This window comes from Accipiter gentilis, chromosome Z (genome assembly GCF_929443795.1).
Source record: "Accipiter gentilis chromosome Z, bAccGen1.1, whole genome shotgun sequence".
Lineage (NCBI taxonomy): Eukaryota > Metazoa > Chordata > Aves > Accipitriformes > Accipitridae > Astur > Astur gentilis.
This window is the reverse complement of record NC_064919.1, coordinates 64340337-64361982: the sequence shown is the minus strand read 5'-3', so window position 1 is coordinate 64361982 and position 21646 is coordinate 64340337. Positions and strand designations below refer to the sequence as shown.

Sequence of the window (21646 nt, the reverse complement as noted above, 5' to 3'; positions counted from 1 at the left end):
TTTGCACTTTCTGCAAGGATCTTAAACATTTTGACATTTTTAAAGACAGATTATCAAACTAGGAAACACCTTCTGACTGAAACTAAGGGGGGAGAAGAGCAACCTGTCATTTTGGGCTAAGAAGTGGGTCTTGTGGCAGACAGACAAAATTCTCCATGTCATCTCCTGTCTGAAAACCAATATAATAAAGTCAAATTAAAGAAAATGGCTGTACTAGCTGAGGAAAAGTAGCTAGCTGAGGAAAATGTACTAGCTGTGCATGCTGAGAAGGAATTTATCTTGGCAACACACTTAACACAAGTGTCTTCCCAGTAATTCATTATAGATACAGAGAACCTGCACAGAAGCACAACCAAATCTGAAACAGGAGTCTGGAGAAAGCTGTGAAGAACAAGCTGAGAAGTTAAGTAAACAAGTAGCTGTCAGTTAAAAGATGGCTTGAGATGGTAGTGTATATTTCATCAGAAGAGAGCTAAAGCAGTCAAATGTAAAGGCAAAACCAAACTGTTAAGCCTTTGCAAGGCAAAGGAGAACCGAATGAAGGGAGTGTGTTAGAAAATCCTGGAAAAAAAATTAGTCACAGCTGTCTGGAGATCAACAAGGGTACTTGCACACTTTTTACTGGTGCATGCTATAGCTTAATTAAAAAAAATATAATTTGCTGATATTGCAATAACTATGCCTCAGGATTATAACAAATGAAACTAGCGTATATTGTAAGAAAACCATTGTTAAATAGTTTTGTTGTTTAAATGAAAAAAATACGTATTTAGGCATCAAAAAAGCTTTCATCTTCATTGGAATATGACATGTGCATCCTACCTATTCCTCCTCCCATGTGCCAGTAGGGGTAATACTGAAACAAAGGACAGTAGGAGGTCTCTTAATAGTTACTTAGCTCAAAAGCCTTAGATTTGCACATAATTTTGTGAACTGTGTTTAAACTACTGGCATCTACTTATCTTTGAGTACACTCCATAAGCGCTTTTGATAGGTAGATCTAGCACATAGTTATTTCTCTAGCTTGAGAAAACAAGAAGTACTCGGTGGAATATTAAATTGCTTAGTCTGTTAGTTAACTTCTATCAAAATCGTTTCTTAAGAAACAATACTGTCTCTCACTATGCAAAAATATCAGCCTAATAAATATTCAAGAGAAAGCTTAATGTTATCCCAAACTGTCAAAAGGTAGCCTAGAGATTGCTCATAAAACTTCTCCACCGCTCTAACGAATGAATGATAAGGTAAGTACCTGTTGGAGAGGAGTCTGGGACAATGTAGGTGGCTTGTGGAGATTCTCCTGCTTTGTTATAGGCAGAAATATTAACTCTATAATAAGCCATGGAGAGGTTTAGAAGAACTTTTCTGTCCTTTAGAAAGATGCGATTTGGTGAATCCCTGCAACTGTTAGGTATTCTTTCCACATTAACGTAATATCCAAGGATGTTCTCACTTTGTGTTACCTAGTAAGAGGAAAAAGATTATTATTCTATAAATGCTATTACATCCTGTGCAGAAAATCAAGAGGAATTAAATTGTATAAACAAAATGTCACCTTTAATGATGAGGATAAAATCACACTGTTTTAATTAGGTTATTAGGAATCAATGAAGCAAAACATTTCCTTAAAATTAAGAGCATGCTTAAACTGAGAGGATTTAAGCACAGGATTAAGTGTTTTGCTTAATTGAGATCTTAGTTATGTGTATCCAATTAGTAATAACAGCAGTGAAGCAGCTGTAACAGTCTCTACATTTCACTGGAACATACGCCTCATAATTAGGAACTTGAAAGTTAATGAGAGGTGTTTAATTGCAATTTATGCCTCTGGGAATCTTCATCTACTAGGCTCTGTTAGGCATCTGGTCCCTCTGAGGATAAATGCTAGTAATTATACTACAACTTTGGAACATGTTATATATCCATTGATACAAATTTTCAGGTGTGATGGTTCACTTGTTATTTTACTGTACTAATCTTCATGAGAGATTAAAAAATGGCTGCACAGCAATGGAAATTACTGCAATCTAGATAGAAGCTGAACTCCATACACAAAAGCCTGTGAATTCTGCAAGGATTACTTCTGATGTCAAGCCTGTCTGTTATTTCTTGGCACAAAATTAATAGTGTAAAGATACCACAAAGCTGAGAGATTGGGTTATCTTCATGAAATAATTGGATACTCTCAGCATAACATAGACAGGATGACCTTCAGTAATTCAAAAGGCAGAGACACATGTGTTGAGAGGAATTTCTGGTAAAGCTGGAAGCTCTTAAGATGGAAATGTGTTTTTCCCAGGATAGGGAGGGAAGAATTAGTACTATTACCTGAAGCTCTGGTAAAGGTGCTGGGGGAATAGCGTTATGGTTCTTTCACCAGGCTTTGAAACTGGAAAAGGCTTCTGTGTAGGAGAAATAATTGCTAGGATATGTGAAATATGAGTTCTATTGCACAAGAAGAAACTTGTAGAATTTAGCTTTCTTAGCCTAGCAAAATGAGACTGGAAAAGGCTAGCACTGCTCTATCTTGTGCAGTCCTGCAGGAGATCCTGTGTTATTTACAGCCATGAGAGTGATACATGCTTCCTGGTCGGGTGTTTAGAGCTGAAGCCAGCTATCTTGTGCCTGTTGATGTGAACCATGTACAGGTTACTCACTGAACATTAGCGAAAGCAGAGGAGCTACGTCTAGCCTCTAACACCTTTAAGCTTTTTTACTTTATTTCAGATTGGCTTAAACAAGTATGGCAGCAGAGCCGAAGATTTTTTTTTCTTCTCTACTTCTAACATGTTAATCGTTGAGTGCACTCCTTCCCTCTGCCCCTTCAATGTTTGTTGAAGCCATCTGAACTTGGACCTTATTTTGTACAATAAACTAGTGTGTTATCCTGAGTGAAGGTCCTGGCCCTGATACTATATTCAATATTAGGCTTTTTTTTTTAAATAAAGCATTTAGATGAAAAATAATTTCTTCTCTTAGCTTAACATTTAAATTGGCATGCATGGTCTATTGCTTTATCACAAAATGAATCATTTACTGTGCAGCTTTGCCTGCTTCTCAGGAGATAAGGGAAAAGGGGGATCTCCCATCGTTATCATGAGATGAGGTGTCTGTTTCCTCTGCTGTCTTTTCTTTCCCTTAACAAAAATGCATGGGGTAACTACAAAACTTTCCACATCTTCTGATATTTCAAAAGTGTGCCAGTCTCTGTTCTTTCTGCCAGAGATGTCCCCTATGCCAAAATTCTCCGAGTTTGTAGATGGTCCTTCTCTCAGAATCCATATAGAATGAATTAGTCTCCATGCAAACACCTCTAGTAACACCTTGCTCATTGAAATTGCCTGTGGGGCCCTCAACTACACATTCAAGACTGTCAGTTGTCCATTTCCTACCAAAAGAACTTCAGCTGGCAAAACTGACTGATCTGCTACAGTTGGTCAGCTGATAATGACTCCTGCTGCAGAAGAGGGGATGCCTCTGACACCTAGGTTTGAACTTTAAATGTCATTATGGGAAGCATGCAGCTAGATGCTGTTCTTCTAAACCAGAGGCTCTTTTTCTGTCCTGATTATAATGACTTTGCATTTCTGAATTAGTAAATTAGTAGATTTACCAAGCTTTTCTAAAAGGTTTTGGTGCCTCAAGAATATGAATGCTCCTTAGGAACACATGCAACACAATGTGTGTCACTTGTATGTGCTAAAGACTTGTGAGGACCCTTCAGGGAAAGCTTAATTCTAAGAGACAGACTTGAGGCACACCAATTTTTAGTGCAAGCCATAAAGAATCTTTATTCTAGTCAATGATTTTGAGCCCAGAGATTGCTGTTTTAATAATTTCTCAAATTTATAAATTGTAGTTTTTCCCTGCTAGTTTCTAGCACCCAAAATAGCACCATAGAAATGCACTGAATCCTGAAACAAGGGTACAATATACAATGCCTTTTGCTTATACAGTGTATTCTCAATACAATGAGAAAGCCTATTTTTTCCTATAAAGTAATAAATTAATAGCACAGACATAACAGAAGGTACCCAGACTCAAAGTGAACATTACCTCCCACTTCAGAAGAACGCTTCTTCTGCCTGGAGAGATTTCTGTAGTTGCATTATATGATATTCTTGGCATGTTCATGAGTTCTGGTAAACATGGAAAAATATGGAGACATGCCATCATCTGAATCAGTTTGATCTTTGTATTTTCACCAGTATCTGACAATGCTATTTCATATGATACAAAATTTGAAAAGGCTTTTACATTCATGCTTATTCCCAGTAAGACAAAACTATATTTCACTTACTGTGAGGGACCAAAATCTCTTTACTCCAAATGCAAACACAGTGGAGACCATCCTTGGCTATGCATCTGAGCTGAATAATGTATGAAGACATAGCATTTAAATTCGAAATGGTGACATTGACAGCACTGCTTTCTACAGGCACCTAAAAACAAATTATGTTTAATTTATGTGGCAGCAATAAAACATAATCTTATATTAACTGTTTTCTCAGCCAAGGACCAGTCTTCTGACTGCAGCTGAAAGTAGGGGTTCCTCTCATAAAAGAGGAATTACTACACATTTTAGTCAATGTGTTTTCATTCTTCCAAGTCAATATTTTCTCTTTCATGAACTCGTTCCACTCAGTCAGGACATGTAAGCAACAGTTTAGGTCTAAATATTGCTTTTAAAATCAATTAGGCATATAGCAATCATGAAACGATAGTTTTTGATTCTTGGAGAAGTAAGGAGAGGGGTGAGCAGAACTGCTACCTTGGAATTCCAAAGGGCAGACTGTGGTCTGTTTAGGAGACTGGTCAACAGAGTCCCTTGGGACATAGTCCTGAAGGGCAAAGGAGTCTAGGTATGCTGGATGATCTTCAAGAAGGAAATCCTAAAGGTGTAGGAGCAGGCCATCCCCATGTGCTGAAAGATGAGCCAGTGGGGAAGAAGACCAGCCTGGCTGAACAGAGAGCTTTGGCTGGAACTCAGGGAAAATAAAATAAAGAGAGTTCATGACCTTTGGAAGAAGGAGCAGGCAACTCAGGAGGACTACAATGATGTTGTGAGGTTACGCAGGGAGAAAATTAGAAGGGCCAAAGCCCATCTAGAACTTAATCTGGCTACTGTGGTAAAAGACAATAAAGACCATTTCTATAAATATATTAGCAACAAAAGGAGGGCTAAGGAGAATCTCCATCCTTTATTGCATGTGGGAGGAAACATAGTGACAAAGGATGGGGAAAAGGCTGAGGTACTTAATGCCTTCTTTGCTCAGACTTCAATAGTAAGACCAGTTGTTCTCCAGCCCCCTGAGCTGGAAAACAGGAATGGGGAGCAGAGTGAAGCTCCCATAATCCAAGGGGAAATGGTTAGTGACCTGCTACACCACTTAGACAGACACAAGTCTATGGGGCCGGGTGGGATCCACCCAAGGGTACTGAGGGACCTGGTGCAAGTGCTCACCAAGCTGCTTTTGATCATTCACCACCACTCCTGGCTAACTGGGGAAGTCCCAGTTGACTGGAGGTTAGCAAATGACACCCACCTACATGAAGGAACTACAGGCCTGTCAGTCTGACCTTGGTGCTGGGGAAGGTTATGGAGCAGATCACCTTGAGTGCCATCACACAGCACATACAGGACAACCAGGTGATCAGGCCCAGTCAGCACGGGTTTATGAAAGGCAGCTCCTGCTTGACTAACCTGATCTCCTCCTATGACAAGTTAACCCGCTCAGTGGATGAGGGAAAGGCTGTGGATATTGTCTACCTGGATTTTAGTAAAGCCTTTAACACCGTTTCCCACAGCATTCTCCTGGAGAAACTGGCTGCTTATGGCTTGGAAGTGTGCACTCTTTGCTGGGTGAAAAACTGGTTGGATGGCCAGGCCCCAAAAGTTTTGGTGAATGGCAGCTGGTCACAAGTGGTGTTCCCCAAGGCTCAGTATTAGGGCCAGTTCTGTCTAATACCATTATAAGTGATCTGGACGAGAGGATTGAGTGCACCCTCAGTAAGTTTGCAGATGACACCAAGTTGGGTGGGAGTGTTGATCTGCTTGATGGCAGGAATGCTCTACAGAGGGATCTGGACAGGCTGGACCTATGGGCCAAAGCCAACTGTATGAGATTCAACAAGGCCAAGTGCCAGGTCCTGCACTCGGGTCAAAACAGTTCAACCCCATGCAATGCACCTGGCTCACAACTCCATGCAAAGCTACAGGCTTGCAGAAGAGTGGCTGGAAAGCTGCCTGGTGGAAAAGGACCTGGGGGTGTTGGTCAACAGACAGCTGAATGTGAGCCAGCAGTGTGACCAGGTAGCCAAGAAGGCCAACGGCATCCTGGCCTGTATCAGAAATAGTGTGGCTAGCAGGAGCAGGGAGGTGATCGTTCCCCTGTACTGGGCACTGGTGAGGCTGCACCTTGAGTACTGTGTTCAGTTTTGGGCCCCTCAAGACAAGAAAGACACTGAGGTGCTGGAGCGTGTTCAGAGAAGAGCAATGAAACTGTTGGGTCTAGAGAACAAGTCCTGTGAGGAGCGGCTGAGAGAACTGGGGTTGTTTAGCCTGGAGAAAAGGAGGCTGAGGGGAGACCTTATAGCTCTCTACAACTACCTGAAAGGAGGTTGTAGTGAGGTGGGTGCTGGTCTCTTCTGTCAAGTAACTAGTGGTAGGACGAGAGGAAATGGCCTCAAGTTGTGCCAGGGGAGGTTTAGATTGGCTATTATGAAAAATTTCTTCACCAAAAAGGTTGTCAAACACTGGAACAAGGCTGCCAGGGAAGTGGTTGAGACACCATCCCTGGAGGTCTTCAAAAGACATGTAAATATGGGCTTAGGGACAGGGTTTAGTGGTAGACTTGGCAGTGCTAGCTTTACAACTGAACTTGATGATCTTAAAGGTCTTTTCCAGCCTACCTTATTCTATGATTATATATACTGATCCTTGTTGGCATTCTGAAGAACAAGATGTCAAGGTCAAATTAAATATTTAAAAAAAATAAAATCCCTTTATTCTCAAATGTTACAGTATGTCTAAATAGACCCATGTGACTGATGTGGTAAGGAGCATGGCTGGACTGAACTTGTGGCTGCCTATGCCTTAACACCACAGAAGTAAAGTGCATCTGCAGCTGATGATGGCACTGGAGCTCCAGTGACTATACAGGGAATGGAGATTTTCTTGAAATAAAGACACCACCTGTGTCTAAGGAAATCCCTGAGCTGAAAACTGTAGGACAAAATATGATAGAAAACTGTTGCTATGTGCTTGAACTATTTTACACTCTTCTGCAGGTGTCCATTGGTGGATGTGACTGGCATTAAATGGACCTTTGGTCTGATCAGTTCCAGGTGTTAGGATGTGTTTGGCAGAAGTGCTATTGCAGATTGAAATATTTGTTTTAGTTTTAGCATTTGTCTGCCATGAAGTTTTTTCTTAATTATATATATATCCCCAAAAAAACCCAACCAAAAGCCAAACCAAAACCAACAAACCCCCACCCGAATCCCCCACTATTAGGTCAGCAGCTCTTCTTTTTTGTTTTCTGCAGTGCTTTATTTTTTTATTAAAGTTAATTAATTAACTTTGGATACTTTTTCTAATAAAACTAACTTGGTCACAAAAAAACCCTACAACACACAGTATTACAGAAAGACTCCAAATTTCCTACTGAACAAGAGGGAAGTGAAATGGATTTAAGATCAAAGTGTTAAATTACATTACATGTACATTAATCCTACTCTTGATAAACACTATTTCTCAGCTACCTTTACATATCCTCTGTTCTTGTATGCCCGCACTCATCCTTTCCCTCCAGTCCCATCTGTAAATGCAGCCTACATTCATGTGATAATGAAGAGTTTACAGCCTAAGTTCACAGGATCAGCTCAGACATGGGAGATAATTAATATTAATGAGCTATAGTCTTTCAGTACTCAGTCATTCTCATCACGCAGTGTGGCTGTCTCTACCAGTCCTTCACATTACTAACTTTAATGTCCTATCTCCCCTGTCTCCAGAACCTGTAGGACATGCATTTTTATTGCTCTTAACTCTCTGTTCTTCCACACGCTGCATACCAGACTGTCTGCACATGGTTATCTATCTATTGCACCACTGGGTGGAGTATGCCTGGGTATCTGGCTGTCCTAGAATGGTCTACGACTTGTATGTCAATGAACAAGGGGACCCTTCCAGGACTTGCATGTTCTTTGTACTGAGATGAAACCTTTCTTACACGGGCTTCTCATAGTACTTCTGAAGTGGCTATGGCCAAACAAAGTGGCACCCAGCTATGAGAGAAATGGAAAAAACAACATAATTCTTCTGATATAAAGGGAAGAACATGGGAGATTCTGGTGGCACAAAAGCGAAGAGACTCCTAGGAGAGCAGAGAAGCTCAAGAAGTGGGAACAGTTGCTTTTTAGACAGTTTTCTTCTTGGGGTTCTGTTCTACCTGATAAACACATATTCTTCATTCAACTACAGATAACAGAGCTTGAAAAACAGACAATTTCAGGGACTCAGTGATACAAATCATGCATATGTGCATGCCTGCTGGTGAAGCCTTTGCATGATATGCTGGATGGCAAGGGGCAGGACAAACAGCCATTGCTGCTGTATGCAGATCTTATTGAAATTATGACTGGTTTTCCACCTTTTTCTTAGTCCCTTTACTTTTAGGTATTGCCCTCTTACTGCACCATATTCTCACTGTTACATGTCCTAAAATGGATCTGGAACTGATCTTGTATCACAGAAGAATTATTTCCCTTCTTGTCAGAGAAGGAAATCTGGAAAACTGATGCAAAACAGAAGTGTGTAAGGTATGAATTATTACCTTAAAAATCACAGCAACCTGATCTCTAGTCAGTTTGAAAATTTAATGATACCAGCAAAAAGAGTAATATTGCCCATCACTTAAAATGTAATCAGGATTTGAGTTTGTACGGCATTTCTGATATCCTCTTCAGCTTTTGCATCGCTGATAGCTGTAGTGTCTCATTGACATGTTAATGAACCAGCTGACATTCCCTTCTTTTTCTGTATAAAACTATTAATCTTTCTTTCCCAAAGAGCTTAGGATCTGTTAGACAAAACTAAGAAACCTTTGTAAGATTTGCCTACAAATTGTCTGCGTGGCTGTGCCTCCTTGCTATCCATGTTGTGTGTCCTTTTCAGTTGCATCCTATTGATGTCCTGCCTTGCGTGCCATGCACTGCTGAGCTGTTAGTAAGGCACCTCATGTTCTCAAGTGATTGTCATCTGGAAGTACTTACCAGCGTCCACCAAGTGGATTCTGTGAGTGCCTCTCTGTATCTCAGCTCATATGGTGTAGGAGTTGCAGGCAAGTCCCACTTTATTATCAATTGGTTTGTGATCTGATGAGCATTTATGTTAGATGGTGTCAAGCACTTCCCTAAAATGGGTAACATGCAGCTGTTATAAATGCAAGTGAAGCTGGAAAGCTTTGGTAATTATGTCTGTCAGGTGTGGTTTATAAAAAATAAAACACTTGGCACAGAATACTGAACACTGAAAGACTGTAAAAAGACTGGAAATAAATAATTATGAAATCTTTATAGTATCAACAAAATTGGGTTGTTCCTCTTGCCTTTCTTTTGTGAATGCTTCTACTGATTTCAAGAAGACCCTTTTTCTAAGCAGGTGCTATTCTGAGTGAGTCTGAAAGGCAAAATCAAAATGTTAAGAGTACCTATAACTGTGAATTGTATAGAAAATTTCCAGAACATCTTCCAATTTCAGCAACTGTGTTTAGCTATATAATTCTAAGTGCAAATACGTTTTTGCCTTTCCCTCCAATAAATGCAAGGTGGCCAACAGCCCCCAGAGGAGGTCATAGTGATAATTTGGGTTATACTGGTAGTGCCCCCAGGAGTAAGAAGCACTGTTTTTTCTTGGACCATGATTACTCTAAGAAGGTGAAGTTTTGGGAAACTCTTAAAGTTATCTCAGTGATTAGATATGGTAAGGAATCTTTGAATAAACCTCTAAAGAACATAGTTAATATGATTTCTTTTTTCATGTCTCCCCTGCAGCACTGCACAATGGATAAGTGGCTTTTGAAAAGAGTTGAACTTTGAAAAGGTTTCTCAAAATGCTCGTGCTCTGTAACAAGGATTCCTTAAGTGCATGGTACTGAGTCAACCTGCTCTTTGTAAACCAATAAAGAGGTACAGAAAACCATCAAAGAGAGCACAGGAAGCAGGTTAAATACTGTACACAAATGTCACTGTATCTTCTTCTGGATATGACTATTTTATAGTCTAGCAAATGATTTAAAGTAAAACCCTTCTCCCTTAAAAGCTGATAGACTTCTGCAATTGACTTCAATAAAGATTACATCCAAGGAAGCTGAACTGCAGCTTAGCTCTCTGAATCAGTGAAAGTAAGAAATATATATTGGGAGTTAGAATTTTGGAAATAAACTTTAAGAAAATGCTACCACTGCTTCAGCTGGGCACTGTAGTAACATAGCTCGTGAAGATGCTGTACCTGCTTTGCTCGGCGTAACTGATATGTTCTTTCCTTTCACACAGCTCTCATAGGCATAATTCACTGCTATCCAAATAGATGCAGATCGCTTCATGTAGAGATCCTTTCGTTCTATTGTGATGGAAGATGATGATGTGTTTCGTTGAAAAAGTTTTGGTATTCTGTCCCTTTGGAAAAAAGTAAGCAGAATGAAAACCACACATTTTATTGGATTATAGTTACTCTTTCCCCCCCAACCCCAGAAAGAATCATTACAGCAACTGGTAGTTTTCCAGGCACCTACATACAAAACTGAGCATAGAACCATAGAATCGTTTAGGTTGGAAAAGACCTTTAAGATCATCAAATCCAACTGTCAACGCAACACCACCATGCCCGCAACACCATCATGCCCACTAAACCATATCCTGAAGTGCATCGTCCATGCATTTTTTTAATACCTCTAGGGATGGTGACTCAACCACTTCCCTGGGCAGCCTGTTCCAATGCCTGACAACCCCTTCAGTAAAGAAATTTTTCCTAATATCCAATCTAAACCTCCCCTGGCACAACTTGAGGCCATTTCCTCTTGTCCTATCAATAGTTATTTGATAGAAGAGACCAGCACTACAACCCCCTTTCAGGTAGTTGTACAGAGCAATAAGGTCTCCCCTCAGCCTCCTTTTCTCCAGGCAAAACAACCCCAGTTCCCTCAGCTGCTCCTCATAAGACTTGTGCTCCAGGCCCCTCACCAACTTGGCTGCCCTTCTCTGGACACGCTCCAGCACCTCAATGTCTTCCCTGTAGTGAGGGGCCCAAAACTGAACACAGTACTTAAGGTGCGGCCTCACCAGTGTCAAGTACAGGGGAATCTTGAAGGTGAGGCCTGAACAGCTTGAAACAGCAAGTGTAATTCTAGTATTCTAGCAAATTTAAACATGCAAATCCTTGTTGCATTGTGGAGAACTGTTAAATTCTCTAAACTTCTAAGGCACAGCATGACACAAGACAAAATCTGCATGGTCTTCTTTTGTACTTACAGTGGGATATAAGAAGTATTTAGAAGGTATAAAATTAGGTTAGAAATTACTTCATAATGTCTACTTCCCACCTGCCATATGAGCACCTAAATTCCTTTTGAACTGCAAAATTTCCCAGTTACCGGAATCTAAATTACCACAAAGGTATGAAAAACCTCTTACAAGTTATACGCCTGTCTTCTGACTTTTGTTCCTGCAAAGCATCAGAGTTTGACAGACATGTTTAAATACCACCTCAGTCCTCAGCCCTGTAGACTTCTGGTATACCTAATGCACATGGCACAGAAGGTCCAAGAGGTTTAAGGCCTTACATAGGAGGCTGTTCCTGTTCTACCTAGGTTTTTTTCTCCATCTGTCTTTCATTTACTCCCTGCCACACACATGACAGATTTTTTTCAAGGTTAGAACTGTGCCAGTTCAATGTTCTTAAAGAAATGGGCAGGCATACTAATCGCCTACCTACATATTTCAATTATTAAATGTGCTGATCATGATACAATATTTAATAACTGAACAAAACCACTTGAAGGTTCCCCTGTCTTCTGCTTCAGACTAGTTGTGACTCAGCCATTAATATTTCAAAGCATGATTTCGAATGCTGGGTTGGAATTTCTCTGTGGGAGTGTTTTTCTTTAATCCTTTTCTTCCTGACAACTAAATCATAAGGAACAAGGATAAGGAAAATTTCAGTGTCAAACTGATGTTACTTACAGAAAGGGGTGATGTCCTTTTCTAGACAAGCAAAAAGCCCTTTCAAATGTTTTTTGTTTTTCTTTTAATCCAATAAAAAAGAACAAAGGAAGTTTTTCTTTAAGACCACTGGGTTGAAGCCTAGGAGACTGAAGTTCAAGTCCTGGCTCTGTCTTGGGAAAATCAACATCTCTGTGAGTCAATTGCCTCCCTCTTCCCCGCCCACCTCCTCTTTCACTCTTTTTTCTGCCTTCTCTGTTCATAACATAAATCCTGCAGCATAGGAACAGCACAGTATGATTTTGGCTGAGGACTCTAAGAGCAACAGCTGATATCATCTCTACAGAAGCAGAGCCATTTCACTGGAGCTTCTCCCCTTCCAAGAAATTAGGGCTTCCAGAAGACCCACAAGGTGACAGAGCAAAAGCAGTGGGGTTTGGTGCTTACTCCAAGTTGACACCTGCTGCTGCCTCCAGTGGGAAAATACTGAAGGTGATGGGGGGAGTAACCTCAGCCCTGAGGTGGTTGCTTTGCTCCTCCACAATGTGCAGGTCACCCTGGGGAATTTCCCAATGTACTGACATTTCCTTAGCTTTAGGAGATGCTCCTAATCACAGCTCTTTTTTAAAGCAGAATGGTGGGTTATGTGGCAAAATAATCAGCAATAAGTATCAGAATTTGCCAACAGCATACAGTGTTGTACCCTGTGTACCACATGATATGGTCTCATGGAAAAGATCATGTCTTCTGATCTCACTTCTCTCTTTCTAAACATACCTGTAACCTCATGGGAGATCCCAAATATGTAAATATAAAATGAGAAAAATCCATTTTGTGATGCAGGTACTGAGACATATATCTGCTTGATTTTTTTTAATTTTTTTTTTTAAGAAACCAATGGGCAGATGTCGATTTAATCTGCCTACCTACACTTTACCCGGCTTCTTTGTTTTAGCTTTCTCAAAAAAGGCACAACTGAAGATACCCATATTTTAAGGTAATCAGTTTAAGATTAGCCCTACAAGTTCATTCCATCTATTTAACCAATACTTAATGTCCTGGTTTCAGCTGGGATAGAGTTAATTGTCTTCCCAGTAGTTGGTATAGTGCTATGTTTTTGAGTTCAGTATGAGAAGAATGTTGGTAACACTGATGTTTTTAGCTGTTGCTAAGTAATGTTTAGATGAAGTCAAGGATTTTTCAGCTTCTCATGCCCAGCCAGTGAGAAAGCTGGAGGGGCACAAGAAGTTGGCACAGGACAAAGCTAGGGCAGCTGACCCAAACTTGCCAATGGTGTATTCCATACCATGGGACATCCCATCTAGTTTAAGAACTGCAGGGAGTGCGGGTAGGGGGATCACCACTTGGGGACTAACTGGGCATCGGTCAGCAGGTGGTGAGCAATTGCTTTGTGCATCACTTGCATATTCCAATCCTTTTATTATTACTATTGTCATTTTATTAGTGTTATCATTATTAGTTTCTTCTTTTCTGTTCTATTAAACTGTTCTTATCTCAACCCACAGGTTTTACTTTTTTTTCCCCGATTCCCTCCTCCATCCCACTGGGTTGGGGAGAAGCGAGTGAGCGGCTGCCTGATGCTTAGTTGCTGGCTGGGGTTAATTGCAAGAAAATACTTAAAAATCTATTTTTCTTATGTGCCACATCTGATATCTCCTTGGATACATGGTATAAAATAATGTATCATAAAAACCAGCTTACTGCCTGTTTGTTGTTTTTTTGTTTTTTGTTTTTACTTTGAATGCATTAGTGTTGAATATTCAATGCAAGTTAATAGATGCAAATAAAAGTAATTGATTAAGGTGATCTTTGGCAATAGTGTTTCAAACAGTGGGTTGGAGGCACGGCAAGATTTACAATGACCATTTGTATTGAGTTTGCATGGCAAGGTTTTGATAGCAGGGGGGTTACACGGTGGCTTCTGTGAGAAGCTGCTAGAAGCTTCCCCCATGTCCTACAGAGCCAATGCCAGCTGGCTCCAAATCAGACCTGCCGCTGGCCAAGGCCGAGCCCATCAGTGATGATGGTAGTGCCTCTGGGACAACAGATTTAAGAAGGAAAACCTCCAGCGGAGAGGGGAGTGGGATGTGAGAGAACCCCTCTGCAGACAGTGAGGTCAGTGAGGAAGGAGGGGAGGAGGAGCAGGGGAGGAGGGGATGCCCCTGCACCCCATGGTGAGACATCAGGCTGTCCCCCCCCCAGCCCATGGAGGGGAGCGGGGGAGCAGATGTCCACCTGCAACCCAGGGAGGATGCCATGATGGAGCAGGGGGATGCCCATGAAGATGGCCACGACTCCATGGGAAAGCCCGCACTGGAGCAGTCTGTGACTGAAGATCAGCCCGTGGAAAGGACCCACGCCAGAGAAGTTCGTGAAGAACTGCAACCTGTGGGAAGGACCCATGCTGGAAAAGTTCATGAAGGACTGTCTCCTGTGGGAGGGACCCCACGGTGGAGCAGGGGAAGAGTGAGGAGTCCTCCCCCTGAGGAGGAAGGAGCGGCAGAAATGTGTGATGTACTGACCGCAACCTCCATTCCCTATCCCCTGTGTCACTGTGGGGGAGGAGGTAGAGAAAATCAGGAGTAAAGTTAAGACCAGGAAGAACAGAGGGCTGGTGGGAAGGTGTTGTTAAGATTTTTTTAAGTTTTGTTTCTCATTATCTTACTCTGATTTGATTGGTAATAAATTAAACTAATTTTTTCCCTAAGTTGAGTCTAGTTTACACTTGATAGTAATTACTGAGCCATCTCCTAGCCCTTATCTCAACCCAGGAGCCTTTTGTTACTATTTTCTCTCTCCTGCCCAGCTGAGGAGGGGAGTGATAGAGCAGCTTTGGTGGGCACCTGTGATGAAATACATAGTAAAACTCTGGCAGGTAGGAATCATGCCAAACAGCAATGACAGCTTTTCATTTTCTGAAATTACTTTTAGACTTACCATTTTAAGAATATGGTATAATTAACCATATTCGGAGCACTGGGTACTGGCAGCCAGGTACAGGTTAGGTCCTCATTTAATTCTTTGTAGCATATTAATTCATTGTCCCAATCTGCAAGATGAAAACATGTGGACTGGAAAAGACCCATCACAGGCAACTGTTTACCATTAACAAGTGTGAGGTGACTATGGGAAGCAAAACCAAATACAAAACAGGCTATACCCTTTTGTGCAACAAAATAAGAGCTAGCTATGTGAGTCCTTACACCACATTTACTCTCAAAGCAAGTAATTCACTAACATTTCGAACAAGGAACAGAGACATTTAGAAAGATGAAACCTTATCAGTCCTAATGTTTCCAGGTAAAACCTAGTCTCCCTACATGAAGGTAGGAAAGGATAATTCTTCCTGTGTTTTATGATGCCATTACCAGCTGTTATGTACCCAACAACATAGTGCTAAAATGCTTGCTATGGTTTTACCTACAGCTTTGGTATCGTTACACTTTCGAACTGTGTATCTCCTATAATAGTGACATCTTGCTTACTGCTTGCCTCTGCACTTATTTAAAGTTTTTGGGGTTTTTTTCCCCAAATTCTGAATTAAATATCTTTTATACTTCCGGAAATGCTGCTGCAGTCTTTGACACAAAAATTGCAGAAACAAACCGCGTATATTCAAGGAAGCATTACTAGCTTTTGGCCCTCTGCTTTGAGGAAAGCTATTGTAAGGTAATCTCCTTAAATCAGATGACAAAATTACTGTGAACCTCTGCCCTAAGAGACCTTAGATTTTTATCTCCCGGCTCTGCTCTGGTTTCACACCATTCCCATCTGACAGACAGTGCCTGTCTTGCCACTGTGTTTCTGGTAGCCCTCAATTGTTTGCTGAAATCTGTACAAAGGCTTCTGGTAGGTTGCTCTGGATCTGAGGAGCAAGCCCCTTTCCTGCGGGAGTCGCTGCGACTTGGGAACCCTGGAGAACCAGAAGCACCTGCCTTGCATTGGAGGGAGGCACTGTTCATGCACAGGATTATAAACCAGAGTTGGCAACAGCTTTGCCTGGAGCAGCTTATCAGCTGTTAAACACAAATTTATAGACACCTTTGAAAGTATGGGCCAGAACTGACTACATGCACTTTTGTGAAACACCTTAGAAATGAATGCCATGCAATTAAATTGGGGAAAAAAGGAGAGAGAGATTGTATTTTAGTAACACCAAGGGCCAATGTGATGTTTCCATAATTTCCAACTGGAAAAGAATTACTGTGGATTTCCTTGCAAAGCATTACACACTGCAGTATAGGGTTAATTGTCAACAGTGGAACCAATTGACTAAACTCAGAATTACTCCGAAACCATCAGTCATCTCTATCTGGAGTTCAGAATAATGCACTATTGCTGGAGAAAAACAATATGCCGCTTATATTACCAGCTTCATGAAGATCACATTATAAAGTAGAAGGAACATAAGTTTATGTACAAAATGACTCGTGCTTAATTTTTGGAAAGAAAAATATGGGGTTTTTTTGCAACTGAACACATACATTTTTCAGCTGGAGGGAAATTAAACACTGACGATATTCTTAAAAGAATTAATTTTTAGTCTCTAGTGGTTAAGCTTATTTCAATATTTCAAAAATCTCTTATCAGAAATGGTAGTGATAAAATATGACTGTTCTCCTTTTGCTTTGTGTCTTGCTGCCTGAACTATTAGTTCAGAAGAATCAGCCATGATGTCTCAAAGTACCACCCACACTTTTAAGAAAAGACTCAGAATTTTTTTTTCCCTCTTCAGAAACGTAGATAAGGTTCCTGACAGGTACAGGATGCTTAAGGTGATAAAAATTATTTTTTCCTGGTGAGTAGAGTCAGGTGTTCTTTATATCTATTAGGATTAACGAGTTGCCAATTGGGCTATCAATCTTGAATAAGAAATGTTTTGCTATTTGGTAAGTAAATATGTGTATCTCTGGAGTTGGTGTTACAGTATAGTTATAGTACCTCGTAACCTAAATTATGAGATAAAAGATCAGTCCTCATCTTTTCCTCATTCAGAGCCATTTCTTCCTACATTACGGAATATCCTCAGTATTCTTTTCATCATTCGGATGGCAGCTGTATATTTAAGTTAAAAGTTGATTTGGACCAAAAAGTCTGTCAGATGAGTATAGCTCAGACTTTAATACCCTCACTCTATGACACTTCCTCTCTCATGCTAAAAGAGATTTGCTTTTCTAATAAAGTTATGCTGCATCAGTTTAGGTGTGTGCAGCTTTCTTTCAGGAAGGTGGAAATCAGGTCTTCCTTGTTTCTATAGCAATGTGAATAATTATTGAATTTTTTGCTTTCCTAGTCTGACCACCAAACCAAATCTTGGCCACCTCACCCATGGACATGGTGCTCTAACAATTGGAGAAAGAAGCAATTGCTCTCACATTCTTCTCCTCTTTTACTCTGAATTAAGCCTTTCATTTACTTGGTGTTTCTTTTTTGTTGGTTTTTGTTTTAAAAAAACACCTGAAAACAAAACTTTTTTTGAACTGCTGTAAAACTTCATATCAATATGTTTGTAACATACTGCTCCTGAAACTATGTGAAATAACAACAGTTCTGGAGAGAGTGACGAGAAGGAAACATTTTACTCTTTTACTAAATTTCTAACTTCTTCCCCATGTAATTTCTATTAATTGAGGTCCAAGTGGTGACCACAGCATTGCAAACCTGTCTCTGCATATAGAAGATCAGGGTGTTGTATTGTTCCTCATGCTCTCAGCCTTACAAAAAACCTCTGGCTTTCTCTGTGAGATGATGGTATTGGAGCAAGGAAAAAAGAGTAGATTTTACATGTGGAAATAGCATATTAGCTCAACTAACACCCCAATGCACCACCCTGCTGCCAATATATCGAAGTTCTATGTTACTTTCTCCAGATGAACACAACAGATGCTACACACTTTTTTTTTTCTTTTTTTTTTTCTTTCTTGTCCTATTTGTGGGTATTAGTGTCCACATGCATATTCAATTTTAACCTAGTGCTTTTTTGTTTTACTGTACTGCTTCCCCTTAAAGAACATGTTAGTTCTTCCCAGCCCTAGAATAGTACTAGTCCTGTACCATGACTGGGCTCCAAGAGCGATCCAAAGAAAAACACACACTTTTTTTTTTTCCTCTATTCTAAAGACATCACAACCCAATTTCTCCTTGGGGGAAGGAAAAACCCCAAACCCAGCTTACTTTTTTCACTCTAGAGTGTTTTTTCTTCTTGTGCACCTGGTGTTGTTCTCAGTAACGCTTCAGTAGAATTAAGTCTGGCTGGCTACAGGCAAGGACTATAACATTATCTGTGGCTAATTTCAGAAAAACATAGTCCTCCTGATGATGTCTTAGCCAGTGCCAGCATGTACTCGAAAACCTGTCTTCTCTGCTGTGGCTCTTAGGAAGGAGGATATTCCTGCCGACAATGAATTCAGCACGAAGTCCATCAGATGGCCGCCAGCTGCTGCGTAATAACCGCTGCTGAAACGCGTTGGTCTGGTCCTTTTTGCCATTAACCGTAATTTCCCAGTTAAACGTAAAGCACAAATAATTGCCACACGTAAGCATTACAGTTTCTGTTGCCTTTTGAAAGCGCGGCAATGTGTCCAGAGACCACACACCAGAGCGGGTTTATTCCCGGCTTGTTGACTACCTACCTCTGCGCAGCCGTAAACGCTCTTACCGCCACAGGGACACACCTGCCTGCGCTGTCCTGGGCGGGTTTTCCCTTCAGAAAACCGCAGACGTTTCTTTTTTGAGAGAAAGCCTCTCCTTGCGCGGCCCTGGCCCCTCGCAGGCGGCGCGGGGACCTCCGGCCAGCCGCAGGGGGAGGGAGCGGGGCGCGGGCAGCGGAGAGCGGGGCCGGGGCCGGGGCCGGGGCCGCTTCAGCGACCGGCGGCAGCTGCCGTGCGCCAGAGGGCCGGGCCGGGCCGCGCGGCGGCTCTTCCCGCCGGCGGGCGGGTGTTCCCTCAGCGGCGACGTCGGCCTTTGCCATCGAGATCGAGTCGGTCATACGTGAGAAGTATTTACCCACCTGGGAGCTGCTGGCAAAACGGAAAATCCCCGTTTATGCGGTTGCAGGAATCTGGGGAATGAAAAGGAATCGTTTAACAAGACAGCTGTAAAAAGAAACGGGGGGTGGGGGAGGTTACTGTCTGCTGTTTCTCCCACCCGCAGAACTTAATTCAGTCATGGCTTTGGTCGTACGGCCCCACCTTTGAGTAATGTGATGAATTTTTGCTATTTATGGGCAGCAGCAAGTTATGCAGCAAATGAAAACTCACCCGTTGCAAATAAAAAGATAGCTGCGAGCAGAGAGTTCTTCATCTTCTCTGTAAAGAAGCATAATGATTACCATCAACAGTACACTGTCTTCAGTCTTTTTTTTTCACACTTCCTCTTCAAACTTCCTATTCATTCCACTACCTATGCTGTTACTGGCTGAACACAAGTAATAGGTTTATTAATGGCAACGTGAGGGACACTTGAGCTCTATACTTACGAAATCCTGACAACCCTTCTGAAAAACAGAAACTCTCCCCCTTGGTGTTTGCAAGAAGTCACCGTGAGATTCTTAACAGCGTCTGAGACATCAGCAGTGCAAACCGAATTAAGCTTATACAGGTACTTCAAACGCCTTTGAAAATCCTGCCCTAAATGTCAATGTGAATTAGACATACTGATATCAGTAAAAAGTAAATCAAGGTGTTTGGCTTACTCTAATAAAAATGCTTGGATAGTATAGAAATAATAGCAGCAGAAGACCCTGCCCGTCTTCACCCTCTGACTTCCCTTATTCAAAGTAATTTCACCACTGCAAAGATACGGTATCTACGTTGTTGGTACCAATGCTGGGAGCCCTAATGGAGTAAAAAATCACCATAGCTGTGAATCAGGTGTGACTGTAAAATCCACATCCATTAGTTCTGGCAGAGAACATTTAAAATAACTCTGGGCACAGAAGCTGCCAGAACTACAATAGCCATTGCTGCTAAAGCAGTAAAGGGAAATTTTCAGAAAATTTCAGTACTGTGGGAAATTTCCTTTCTGGGCTTAGACAGCTACAATCAGAGCTACAATCAGATTCAGACCTACCTGGTGATAGGCAAATTGTTAACTTATTTTGGCAACCATGGTATATTTCAGGTTGAGTATTGAATAGCAAAAAAAAAAAAAAAAAAAATCTGTTTAATGTGAATCACTTTCTTAAAGAGAGACAGTTACGGGCATGCTTCTGAGCCTGGTCTACAGTAGGAGTGGGTGACTAATGCACCAACTGTATCTTATCAGATTTTCTGAAGGGCACAGTAATGAAATGCAAGTGAACAAGGAATTCTACTGAGTGTTACAGGCAGGTTCCTAGTAATGAAATAGTTCAGGCTTGGGAGTAAGCTCCAAAATGCTGAAGGGGGGTGGATACTGTGTGTGCGTGCAGGTTCAAAACCCCTCTTGTCTGAGTGACCCAAAAATCAGCCTTGACAATGCTTCCCACAAAGAATAGCCAAGAGGATAGTGTTAATTTATAAGCAGTAAGGAAAAACTGACAAAGAGAAAACGCAAGTCATATGTGACAGAGATTTTAACAGTGGGGAGTTGAAGAGTTAGAGACTCAGAGTAGCACAGAAATCAAGAGATGGAGAAAACTATATGAACTATATATATTGATTTGACTTAGTCAGGATAATCACGTTTAAAATATCCTACCCCAAATGGAAACGGTGTAGATAACTCAATGTAAGAGCACGAAACAGGATTCAGTGTGCACAGCATTAGGGAAGACCATACTGTAGATAAATAAACCCAATAAGGCAAGTCCCTATTATCTTTGCTGGAGCTCTAGGTCTCAGTACGAATGTTACTGTCATTTGAAGCAAAAAGTCAATTGTAACAAGCACAGAAAATACATTGCCAATCAAAATAGCAGAGGAGATAGAATCTCGAAAACTGGAATTTGTCATAGTAGTAAGAACCCATTTTTAATATAGTTTAGCTGTCAAGTTGCCATAGTAACATTTTAATGTATAACAAAAACTGAATTATTATTTTTGAGGTAAATTTTGCATAGAACCACTTTTTCAAATGTTTTATATCTCAGCTGTTTCACTGCTATGGACTTGTATCAGAATTGTAAATGCCTTAGGTTTTTCTGTTATTCAGATGAGGATAAATTATGCTATCTTGTATGCTCAAAAGTGCAGAATGACTGGAGGATACCACCAGCTTTGCTTCATTTGTGACCTAAATAGTTTCTCAGACCTAAGTTTATGCACTATTATAGATGTGGTTTCCTCTGAATGCTTTTCCTTGTCACTTGCTTATTTAAGTTCTGCAGTAAAAGTCACAGCATGCTCTTGGTCTCCCCAGAATGCAATCTTGAAATAAATGAACTCTTCTATGTAGACTGGATTATATCATGTAAATTAGTAGA

At 41.0% G+C, this 21646-nt stretch overlaps 1 protein-coding gene across 1 annotated transcript in view; it reads right to left on the bottom strand.

Annotated features, from left to right (window-relative positions):
- Positions 1-19545, bottom strand: part of LOC126036591 (interleukin-31 receptor subunit alpha-like) — a 32668-nt gene extending 13123 nt beyond the window's left edge. The window contains exons 1-8 of the mRNA XM_049796550.1: positions 19503-19545; positions 19253-19303; positions 15181-15292; positions 10514-10680; positions 9277-9416; positions 4301-4442; positions 4057-4139; positions 1253-1463 (exon numbers count right to left, since the gene is read on the bottom strand). Coding sequence (XP_049652507.1) covers positions 1253-1463; positions 4057-4139; positions 4301-4442; positions 9277-9416; positions 10514-10680; positions 15181-15292; positions 19253-19303; positions 19503-19545 — 949 coding nt within the window. The remainder of the gene's footprint in view (positions 1-1252; positions 1464-4056; positions 4140-4300; positions 4443-9276; positions 9417-10513; positions 10681-15180; positions 15293-19252; positions 19304-19502) is intronic.
- Between the last annotated feature and the right edge of the window lie 2101 nt (positions 19546-21646).